Source organism: Physeter macrocephalus, chromosome 10 (genome assembly GCF_002837175.3).
Source record: "Physeter macrocephalus isolate SW-GA chromosome 10, ASM283717v5, whole genome shotgun sequence".
NCBI lineage: Eukaryota > Metazoa > Chordata > Mammalia > Artiodactyla > Physeteridae > Physeter > Physeter macrocephalus.
This window is the reverse complement of record NC_041223.1, coordinates 28639479-28651678: the sequence shown is the minus strand read 5'-3', so window position 1 is coordinate 28651678 and position 12200 is coordinate 28639479. Positions and strand designations below refer to the sequence as shown.

General features: G+C 41.6%; 1 protein-coding gene across 10 annotated transcripts in view; it reads right to left on the bottom strand.

The window, feature by feature from the left end:
- AHI1 (Abelson helper integration site 1) overlaps positions 1 to 12200 on the bottom strand; it is a 194821-nt gene that overhangs the window by 31351 nt on the left and 151270 nt on the right. For 8 of the 10 annotated variants that reach the window (XR_003681424.2, XR_003681426.2, XR_003681425.2 and 5 more), the window contains 2 exons: positions 10651 to 10813; positions 7151 to 7251 (listed from right to left, as the gene is read on the bottom strand). Coding sequence is in view for 6 of the 10 variants with exons in the window: in XM_024122533.3 (XP_023978301.1) it covers positions 7151 to 7251; positions 10651 to 10813 (264 nt within the window). In the remaining 4 variants the exon portion in view is untranslated. Of the gene's footprint in view, positions 1 to 114; positions 1109 to 7150; positions 7252 to 10650; positions 10814 to 12200 lie in introns of those variants that run through there. The other 2 variants (XM_024122532.3, XM_028494418.2) reach the window with 2 other exon arrangements.

Sequence of the window (12200 nt, the reverse complement as noted above, 5' to 3'; positions counted from 1 at the left end):
TGGCATGGACATATATACACTACCAAATGTAAAACAGATAGCTAGTGGGAAGCAGCCGCATAGCACAGGGAGATCAGCTCGGTGCTTTGTGACCACCTAGAGGGGTGGGATAGGGAGGGTGGGAGGGAGACGCAAGAGGGAGGAGATATGGGGATATATGTAAATGTATAGCTGATTCACTTTGTTACAAAGCAGCAACTAACACACCATTGTAAAGCAATTATACTCCAATGAAGGAAAAAAAAAGTATATTACTTTTATAGTAAATCCTCAAAGTAATTAAAATTTTTATACAAAAAACTTCTTTTAAAAAAATTAATTAATTTATTTTTGCTGTGTTGTGTCTTCGTTTCTGTGCGAGGGCTTTCTCTAGTTGTGGCGAGCGGGGGCCACTCTTCATCGCGGTGCTCGGGCCTCTCACGATCACGGGCTCTCTTGTTGCGGAGCACAGGCTCCAGACGCGCAGGATCAGTAGTTGTGGCTCACGGGCCTAGTTGCTCCACGGCATGTGGGATCCTCCCAGATCAGGGCTTGAACCCGTGTCCCCTGCAGTAGCAGGCAGACTCTCAACCACTGAGCCACCAGGGAAGCCCTATACAAGGAACTTGAACGACAATTTTCCTCCCCGAATAAATGAATGCTACAGATTAATGCTTAAGCTATCAAAAATAAAGAGCCTAAAAAAGAAATGGTCCATGATACAAACACAAATAAACTAAGACTGTCAGCACTTCTTTTTTCCCAAACCTTCTGAGGTTCTTTCCTCCCTGATAGCAGCAATATTTTTCCTTTTATGGGATGCAAATTTACAGCACACTGTGATAAAAATGTTCTGGAATGAGCTTGAGGAAAACGTTCTCCTATACCCCTGTGGCACAGGTTAATTTGTCTGGGGATTCTCTAGCCAACTGTGGAGAGTAACGAACAAGGCCCGTCCCCTCCTCTTGCAGTGGAGAAGCCAAATGCTGGCATCTCCCGCTGACACTTCAATGACCCAGACGAAATGTTAGAAGGTAGCTGGTACGTTTAGCGACAGATCAGGTGTGTTCCACTTGGAAGGACTTAGAAGATTCAGCAGCTGCCAAAAGGTATAATTTTACTTCTTCTTCTATAGTTTGAATAGAAATAATTTAAAAAAGAAAAAAAAACTACTGAGGTTTCTTTCCCTTTTTCTTTAAGAAGTATAGACAATACAATTCTAAAGACCTCCACATGAAGAAAGGGTACAGTGAAACAAACATAAAACAGGGACGTAAAAAAGCAAAACGTGGCTGGCTGTGCAGGTAACAGCTGTCTACCTGTGTTGCTGACTAGGTGGTAGAGGAAAAAGGGCACCGGCCTGAGAGCCATGGAGGCCGAGCTCCAACCAGGAGGGTCATTCTGAACAAACCCCTTATAACCTTCCTGGATCTACCTTGATTTCCTCATCTACAAAGTGAAGGAGCTGACTAGAATCACCAGGGTTGATCTCTAAGGTTCCTTCCATGTCATCAATTCTATAATTCTACGAACTTAGGACCCACCCCTCCCACGCCCCAATTCTAGTCACTTATCACAGATCACTTTTCATGCCCTTCTTTTTTTTTTTTTTTAAAAACTTATATATGATAATAAAAATAAAACTTGCACATGAAATTAAACATCTGATAGAATTTGTGGTAGGTTTATAAGGCAGGATCTTGATAAAAATCAAACCATAACATATTCTGATAGAGAAACTAAACTGAAGAAATACAATTATGCCAGGTGCTAAGGAAGCCCAGTTACACATTTCTGAAGGGCTGGCTGTTTGTGTCATGACTCAAGAGTGTACCCAAGGCATTTTGGTTACCTGGGATGACATTAACTTTTCCCAGGGACTTGTTACATACGTGTAGGTCATTCTTTACACTTTCTCCCACAGGGAAGTAAAACACTGTCTAACTATACATGTGGTACATTCCACATGTAAAGATAAATACATATATGTAAGATTCTATTTTAACACATGGATTCAGATAAAGCAGATCAAATCACGTTCTTCAACAAAAGAAATCCTTGCATCTTAAAACTTAAAGCCTTATTCGAGCCCCATCTTCTCCATGAGAACTTTTCTACTCCCTTCCCTAAATGTATTCTTATCCTCTGCAACTTCCTTGCTTTACCTATTTTATGTTTTTAAATGTTTTACTTGCATATCTACAAGTTCTTTGAGATCTATTAGAATTAGGGTTTGGGCAGAATTGGGATAGCCTGAAGCAGACCTCAAGGGTCAAGTTGGATATCTGAAGAATTGTCTGTTGGGATATGAATATAAAGGTCTATTTCAAGCATTGAGATCAGTCTGTGAGAAGAAAAGGCACAGAGAATTAAAAAATCGATTACAGTCTAAACTAAGACTATGATGCAGCGAGTTCTGCTAAGCAGAGCAGTGTCACAGGCAGTGAGAACTGGGGAGTCTTAGAAGCAGGTAAGAGGTTTCCATCCATAGGAACACAGGCGTGTCAGGAAGAGGCAGCCAGAAAGACACTGACAGAGCTCCTTATATCTCCTCTGGCTGAGGCAGAATGAGCTCAAGGCTGTTAGACAGGAACATACAAAGGTGGGGGGTAGGTAATCCTAATTTCAAAGGTCAGCAGGATGCAGAGTTGGGAATACCAGTAAGCCAGTAAGCCACTACAAGTAAAGGCTGTGTCTTTCATAGCATCTCACACAGTTCCTGACATAGACTACAAATCTTGTTAGCTGTCACAATGACTCTACGCCGATGTTATAAATGCTTTCATCGCATTATATGTCTTTAGGTTAAATTTATATTAGCATCTTCCTAAATTCTTAAATCTGGTGAATTCCAAACAATGGATACTAATACACACGCGACATTTGCCCACAGCCAAATTTCATGCCAGTCCTTTCAACTGTATCCCTTGTAGTCCCATACTGTTATAGGCAACCATCACCATAAATCCTTGCTGGATTTGAAACTGGAGTTTTACCAAGAATTGTTTTTGTTTCAGTTCTTTGCAGCATAAGCTGTTCATTCACACATAACCCAACCGTGAACCACGGGGGCTGGAATTAATACTGGCCACCTCTTAGCTCTCCGCTGCTGATTTTAGGCCATTATACTTGAAGAGTGCTCCTCCTTGGGTGCCTTGACATTGGCTATAACACCCTCTATTTATCTTTGCAGCTGTTACCTTTGGACCTTGTGGTCACTCTAACACAATGGTTCTCAATGCTGGCTGTACATTACAATCACCTGGAAAGCTTTTGCAATCTACCCATGCCAAGGTCCCATTCCAACCCACTTAAATCAATTTGTGGGTGTGGAGACAGGCATTTATTTATTTATTTTAAAAAATTTCTCATGTGACTTCAATGTGAAGCCAAGGTTGAGACATCTGCTCTAACACAAGAATTAAGAACTTCAGCTCCTGGTTCACCTGTGTCCTCTTCACCCCAACTCCTGCAAACCATCCTTGAATTTTAATGTCCAAGAGAACAAGCTGCCCGATACTCTGGGTCCTAATTCCTTGACCAGCTCAATTCTAATAACACGTCCTTTGATTTCACTCCAGCTCTTATACACAACTCTGTGGATTTACCATAACTTTGGGCTGCTTGACATCTGATACATAATATTAAATAAGCAAAAGAATTTCTGGCTTTACAGAATTTTTTTTTTTTTTTTTGGAACCAAGCAAATAAACCACTTTATTTTCAGCTAGTGAGAGAAAAACCTGGAATTACAGGCGAGCCCCCACTGCAGCAGTTCACACCGTCGTGAAAAGTTGGCTTACAAAGTCCTTTAATGAGTTCCTGCCTTCTTGATCTGCATAGTACATCGGTATCGTCTCCATAGATGGGAAGGTAATCATGGCTCCTCTTCTCCAAAGAATTAGGTTTAAGTTAATGGTATGACTTAAGGAGCTCAAGCCCGTCTAGCTTTATCTGGCTTTACAGGCCATAGCTCCAGTTTGTTAACTGCTTTCCTGTTTGACACTTTCCTGCTGCCACTGGGGCGTGGGTGGCTTGCTGCAAGCTTGCAGAGAACCCTGCTTTCTAAGTCTGTCGGTCTTCTCCCGATTGCATGTCTTTTCCGGTCCGGGTGACCCTCCATGGTGTGTCACTCCAGTGACTTGTCTGACCAGTGCTACTGAGCCTCTTATCCTCTTCTTCCCCATCACACCCCCACAACAGCTCCAGTTATGCATCCGACTAAATCTGCCTTCTCCACTGCTGGGCCCAAGATGCTAAGCGCTACTGAGGAAAAACCCAACTGCACATTCAATCCAGAATGACGTCACCTGGATTTTTATGGCATCCAAATAGCAGCTCCCAGAACTACTCAGGAATCTCCTTATATGTCCCCCATGAGCCCCTGCTCCTGCTGTCCTTACAGGTATTCTCACAGTCACTACTCTTCTTCCTATCTCACTCCTAGGACCCTCACATTTCAAGTGGACCTTCCTTTCAGTTTTGGAGAACATGAAGATATCCTCAATTTCGAGACTTCCACGCTATCAACTTACCTGCATCCTCTTCCACATTTACCTGTCTCGGTGCGGGGGGCGGGGGGTGATGCTCTATGCTCAACACAGCCAGACAATCCAATCCTTCGCTGAGGGGGCTGTCCTGGGCATTCTAGGATGTTTAGCAACATCTGTGACCTCTACCCATTAGATGCCAGTAGTACCCCTCTCCTTGCAGATATCTGCAAAAATTTCTCCAGGCATTGCCAAATGTCTCCTGCACGACAAAATCACCTCAGTGGAGAAGCACTGCTCTAATCCAAGACTAATCTATCAACCTGTCTTCCCAATAAAAACCTCCTGTTTTCTCTAAGATCCATGTGTGCTTTCTTTATCTACCTTTAACGTGAACCTGTCCCACTGGCTTTGACTCCTTAGGGTATCATTTTATGTCATTCCAATATTTAAAAAGTCATTCCTGGAACCAGGTCTCCCCTCCAGCCACTGCTTGACTTTTTTTTTTTTTTTCCTTCAAGTGAAGAGGCTCTGGGAATGACTTCCACGAGTTCACTTGCTGAGGCCCATTCTACTCTTCGATCCTCCTCATACTAGTATGAATCCGTGACACTGGTGCAAAGGTGTCAGGATCCTCCTGATGACCACATGCTGAGACCCTAACTAACTGCCTGTTTCTGACACTCCCGTCTGTACCCTCCTTGAACCTCTATTTTCCCCTGGCTTCCAGGCCACTTCTTTCCTTCCCCTTTGATTACTCTTTCTTCATCTTCTTCCCTTCACCTGACTGTCCCTTAGATATTGAATACCAGTAAGTGTTCAATTGGGATTCTGTCCTTGGCCGCCTCCTCTCAGAACTCTCTTTCCTGTGCTATCTCCTTCATTACAAGCTTCAACTTTCCTGATGTAATACAATGGATACATTAACTCCTCCCGTTTTATTCTGAAGCCCTATGTTCTCTCAAATTCCAATCCTGAATTTCTGGCCCCCTAGTGAATATTTCTACCTGGGAGCCCTACAGACACCACTAACAAATCAAGATATCTAAAACAACTCATCACATCCTACTCCCACCATTCCCTGTCTCTATCTCCCCAGATCTTCCTTGCTCTTTTATTATTTCTGTGGTACCATATCCATGCAGTTGTATAATAAAGTCAGGGCCCTTTGCACAAGCCTAGATTCCAACTTTGCTAATCGCATCCAATCAATCACAAAATCCTGTCAGTTTTACCTTATGACCCCTATCCTCCACATCTGCACTAGTTCAGGCTTTTGTATTTTATTTCAATGGATTCCTAACCAATTTCCCTGCCCCAGGTCTCAGCTACCTCTAACTCAACCACCGTGCTACCACTAGAATGGTATTTTCATCCTGTAAATCTGTACATGTCACTCCCCGGGTTACCTTCTCCGGGGATCCCCTCTCTCTGAAGGCTACAGTCTAAGCATCTGAGCAGAGCACGCTAGGCCTGGCTCCTGTATTTCTCTTATCCTTCTTTCCATCAGACCCCATGCTCCCCAAACACAACCATCCTATACCACACCTTACTCAAGTTATTCCCTTTGCTAGAATGTTTTTTCCTACGATTATCTACCTAACACATACTTTTTCATCCTATAAGCCTCAGCTCAAGCATGACCTCCTCTGGGAACTCTTCCTGGACTCCCTGGGGAAGATTTAGAGTGTTTCTTCCTGTGTGTGTCCAAAGCATCATGCACAGATCTTCGTGACAGTTCCTACCATAGTCTGCTGGAATCACGTGCTTGTAGGAGTCTCACCTACCAGCCTGTAGGCTCCTCAAGGGCAGGTGCATTGACTACTCAGTCTCGTTTCAGTGAGGACTAATAGTGTGCTTAGCAGGGAAGTAAGCACTCTACAAATACAGAATGAATGGCAGGATGATACATGACAGGTTCAACTGTCAAAAAACTCTATCTCGACACGGTATTTGTTAAAAAAAAAAAAAAAAAAAAGAAAGAAAAAGAAAAATATATGCCTGCTAGTTCATGGAGTCAAAAAGAACTGAAGTTATTCAGTCTAAGGCAAGAGCTAATGTCACATAATAAAATAAGTTAAATAAGGCGATAGATATGGTGGTACAGTGCTTATAAATTTTTCTACCAAAGCACTACCAACATCAGAATTCTGCCTGATATCCTTGAGGGAGCGGATGGCACAGGGTGAAAAAACATGACATTTCTCTGGCTAATAATAGATCCGTATTTATTTTAACCTGAAAGCATTTAAAATTCCTAGCAAGTAAGAGGAATGATCCAGGAAGACAGGACATCTTTAGTCTATGAGCCCCAGTCATTGTTAGCATAAATGTGGACCCCTCAGGTGGGGCTGAGGACAGTGTCAGTATCACAGGTACAGAAACATGGAGAGTGGAAATAGCGTCACACTTAAAGTCACAAGCTCTACTTTGGGTTCTCGTCCCATCACTTGGGCTGTGACTTGGGGTTTATTTTAATCTCTCTGAACCTCCTCAGTTTCCTTACCTGGAAAATGGCTATAATAATATTTGCCTTATATATTTCAAAATGTTGGTGCCAATATTAGAAGAAATAATAATGTAAACAAATGAAGGATATAAACATGAAAAATAAAGTAATATTTCATCCAGAGAGAGTGAAAATCAAAGTACATGGAATACATAGTCTTGCAAACATTTACCTTTTGTGGAGCTGAAAGAGCTTTTTCCATTTTGGCTTTTTCCTTAGGGGTTAAAGGAGGGGATCGCTCCTTTACCTCTGGAGGCTGTTCTCGATAGAGTGCTGGAATTGAACAAAGAATTCATGCAATCAAATCGAGGAGCACCGTTCCACGGGGCAAAACAGCAATGGGGGGCAGACAGGAAACTAAACACACCGATAATCACACTTCCTTGGTGTAACAACAAGCTACCCAGCACTTACTGTTAAGGTGATTTGTAGTCTTACACATTCCTTATCCAAAGAACACAACTTATGATTGGCAAGTTTTGATCAGCAGGATTTCAGAAATGCAGAAAGTGTCATTTTCACTTACTATGTATGTGGTCATGCAGATGCCTATTTTATCTTAATACACATTTACCAAGAACCTGCTATATGCAGGGTCATCAGCTAGGTACCACTGGAGGAGATACGAAGATGACCAAAGACAGTCTTTGCTCTCAAGGAGCTTACAATCTGGTCAGAGACAGATATGTTCACAATTAACTGTAATATAAAACAGACTGATATTATTCTGAAGAGAGAGAATAACAAAGACAAGTTCTGATGTGGGGCTAGCAAATGCTTAACGGAAAAAGTGGTAGGTGTGTCAGACTGAAAAATAGGGAGGATTTTGCCAGGCGGAGGTGTGGATAAAGGATAATTTGTGAAGATGGTATGAAACAAGTAAGCACAGGGCTGGGACTATACATGACACAGGATCCACTCAGTGTTGGATCTAAGATTCTGATAAGATTATAATCTGTATAATCTACTTAATCTACACATGGTGTTGAATCTAAAAAGTTATGTGGGAATTTTAAAGGGCTAAAAAGGAAATCTGTTTTGGTTAAATGACTTGGGCAACTCTGAATTGAGACAAAGTGATAAAATACACCTGATCGAAATTCTAAAATTATGAGCTACATTAATGGGCTGTGTGTGGGGGTGGATTTTATCACTGGGTTTCTTTATCTCTTACTGGAAATGTTAGATGTGATTAAGGAAATTGATCAAGTTTTCCTTTCCAGTGTCTTAAGATACAAAGGGAATGTCCTTTGTGATAACAGGGTACCGATGTCTTCTATTGTGTCATTCTCTTAAAGGACATGGCTTTCAACTAAACAGTTGATAGAGATTATGCATGTATAGCATGTACACACACACACACACACACACACACACACACACACACACAATCCCTTAGATCATTTGCTTTGCATATCTGGCTTCAGATAAAGATAAAGGACAATTTCTCCTACTATTTTCAGAGCGGAATATGCTGCTGACAGTCATTTTTTCTCTAATGTTAAAACTGGGAAGGTGAGTTTTTGTTAAATTCAGGTAAAAAGTAGGATAAACGGAGAGGAAAAGAACCCCTGAAGAACTGAGAATTCGATCGTATTCTCAGGTTTTCTGACAAATTTTTGTTTGTTCTGGCTTTTGCAAAAGCTTTTTCAACAAGCAGTGACTGATGCCCAAAGAAACCATCAACTATTCTGGGGTACAATAAGGAGTTACGGCAACTGAAGGATGGCCACCGCCTGAGACACGGAATTGATTTCTGTACTCGGCCACCAACCATGGTCACTGCAGTATGCTTCAGAAGTCCCACTTTGGTTCTTATGGAAGAAAACCAAATTTTATTGAATCTTTAATCTCCTGTGGATCAAACATCTATAGCCTCTCAATATTTGCAAGCCTAACAGGTAATTTCTGCAAACTAACTAGATTCTAAAGTTAGCACATAACACCATTTTGCCTGGAAATACACAATCTTTTTATACTGTCAAGTTTCCACTTGTATCTGAAAGAAACAACAGACTGTAGTATCTAGTTAAAATGACAGATATACCCCAGAATGACTAAGACTGTGCAGGCAGCTCCTGATTTAAAAACAGAAGCTACCGCTGCAGAGCTCCGGCTGCTGGCCCCAGAGAAGCCGTCACTGGGAGGGGATGACGTATCTGGGTATACGTATCTGGGATGACATAGCCTGGGTATCCGAGATGAGCTGGAAGTGAGAAGTGCTGAGTCTACGGGAGATGACTGGGAATTAACCTGTCCCCAGATTTCTTCCTTCCACACTGCCTTAACTTTTCTCAAGTCTGCGTCCTCCTTTAAACATAAAACTGTACCTCAGATACAGTTTAAGAGCTATTAGTCATTTATTGCTCAGAGAATAAAACCCTGGCACAGAGGAAATTAAGAATTTGTTATGAGAGAGAAATAAATGGGTCATTTTCGAGACACTTAGTGCTTTGGAGGGGAGGAGTCTGCTGAAAGCGGCAGATAAGCTGGGGAAGGAGCTGCAGTGAGATCTAGAGCTCTTGGGGAGGGAGCCCTGGGAAGGGCCGGGTGCAGACCTGGAAGGTGGCCCGAGAGAAATAATTTTGTCTGGGTCTGGCCCAGCACCCAGGATTCATGGAAGAAATTCTTTCTCCTTTTCTTCATCTCTTTTCCCTTCAAAGTTCAGAACTTAGGTGAGAAATCAATCGTATTTCTGTTCAACCATAGTTTGGGTTGAATGGGGTTTCACAGACTAGCCTGAAAACCAACTACTACTTATAATAATTACTTTGCAGAAACAAAAGACTTAACAATAAACATTCAAAACGTAGCGTGTTCTCAAGGCTGCCTCTACTATATTTTTAAATCGGAACTATACGATTTTAGTGTTTCTGGAAGAAAGCTTAGAGATGATGGAGCTCAGCTCCCTTGTTCCATGGGAGGAAACGGAGGCATATCACTATTAGTGGTCAAGCTAGGATTAGCAGTCAGTTCTCCTGACCGCTGGGCATCGTGCTTTTCCTACCATACACCAAGTTAACGGCTGATGGGAAGAGTTCTTCTGAAGAAGCACTGCTATACTCCTCCCCTTTCTTCAGTCTTTGAACTCTAATTTTCAAACTCTCTGTGTTAGTTCTATTTTCTCCTCTCAAGGCCTGGAAGCAAATCTACAGCTTTCAGAAACTCAGATTTAGAACTTCTTCTCGAGCTCCTTTCTTTTTCCTTTCACAAATGAGGGCTTAATTTACTTGAGAATGGAACAATCTATTGCAGTTTTCTTTGAGCAGGTACCAGCTAGGCCTGGGGATACAAGGTAAAAAGAATGGGAGCTGGGGGCTAGAGGTTCTTAGGTGCCTGTCAACTGAGGAGTCTCTGTGGCAAGAGGAGAGGTGACATCAGTGTGTGAGCATCAGGAAAAGGGACTGAAGAAGGGTGGTAGCTAGATGCGCAGGTCCCCTGGGATGGGAAGTCCATGAAGTAGATATTCCAATCTCAGAATGTAATAGCTTTTCAATGTACTAATGCCCCCCTCCCCTTTTATTTTTTTTGCAACATGAGAATGAAGAGCAATACCCATTGGTAAGTGTATGCAAAAGTAACAAGACAGCAAGTTAAAGCGTAGAAAATGATAAAATCTTGGACTATCAGTTATACCATATTAGTAAACCAGGAAGGGAGCATAAAACTTACTTTCGCTAGCCACATGATTAGCTGGAAAGTAACCTTCCTGTCCCTTTCCTCTGCTGCCATACCACCAGTCTTCATTATCTTTGAAAAACACTCGGATAATGTCTCCGCGATGGATGGTTAGTTCATCTGATCGATTCGCTGTGTAGTCATAAAGGGCCACTACCTAAGAGAGAGATAAGACCACCACAGCTTTATCACAACTGTACCACAGAGAAAACCCCCAACATTCACTTCCTCTTGCAGAAGAGCAGCTGAAACCAAAGCAGTACTTTGGTGAGTCTGAGGCTGTCTCAAGGTTTGCTAATGGGATCAGGGGTGGTGGGAACGCAGCAGGAGAAGCAAGATAAAAAGACTGTGGGATTGAGAAATGGTTAAGATCATTCAATACACTAAGATTAGCTTCAAAATAGCAGATGTTAATTTTTTTTAAAGTAAATTACTTGTGAGGCAAATAAAAAAAAGCTCACACATCATTCACTTTCTTAGAATTGTTTCATTCTACCTTTGGTCCCATTCCCTGTGCTAAGCAGACGCATCTGAAAAAAAAAAATTCTTCAGAACGTCGACACTTTTACAAAAAGGAAAAATTCAATGGAACAACCAGTTTACATAATTTCATTGTGATCACTTGGGTTTATTGTTAATGTCTCTTTTTGAGATGTATTTCTATACAAATACCATTATTGGGGTGTTTTATATGAATAATCTAAATCTTCCCCTACCTTTAAAAATACCTTTATAAGCTTATACAAATTTAAGAGGAAAAACCCTTCTATGAGAATCCTCTTTCTCTGTTTTGTTACAGTAGTCACTACATATATTTTTTCTTTTGAAAAACCAAATTCAAAATGAATGGCTGCACGGTAATCTACAAATCCCTTACAGCAGTTACAAGAAGGAAGCAGACCTCAACCCATTTTAGATGTGATGCAGTGTATAAAGTAGGACATAATACATACACGAAAGAATAAACTACTTCTACTTTTTTTCCTATGTAAATGGAATTTGAAAATTTACAGGTTGTACGACTACATACGTAATGGAAAATTATCATTGCAGCCCTCTGCATTTAGGCTGAGTACTGATTTATTCACTTAACAAGTATTTACTGAAATCCTAATGTACCTGGTACTGTGTTAGGGACTGAACATACAGTGATAAACAGGATAATTTCTAGAAGGGGTACCTTGCTTAGGCTTTGCAGAAGAATGCAGGATAATCAGGAAATAGCCAGCTGAAGAGATGGAAAGTGTGTCTCAGGCAGACTGCACCCCATGTGTGAGCGTCCAGGGAAGAGAAACCCCAAATAGCTCAATATGGTGGGAGCCTGGCATTAGAGGTAAGAGTCTAGATAGAAGGTGGGAGAAGCTGAGGCTTCAAGAGTCAGTAGGCGCCAGATCATACACGCTGAAAGGTTCAGACTCAGAATACGGGCGACGGGAAGCAAGCAAGGAATTCCATAACAGTTCTCAAAACTCTCTGTGGTGCCTTGAAATTAATTTAAAATCTTTATTAACACATTAACCAGAAGACTTTAATGGATAAATCTG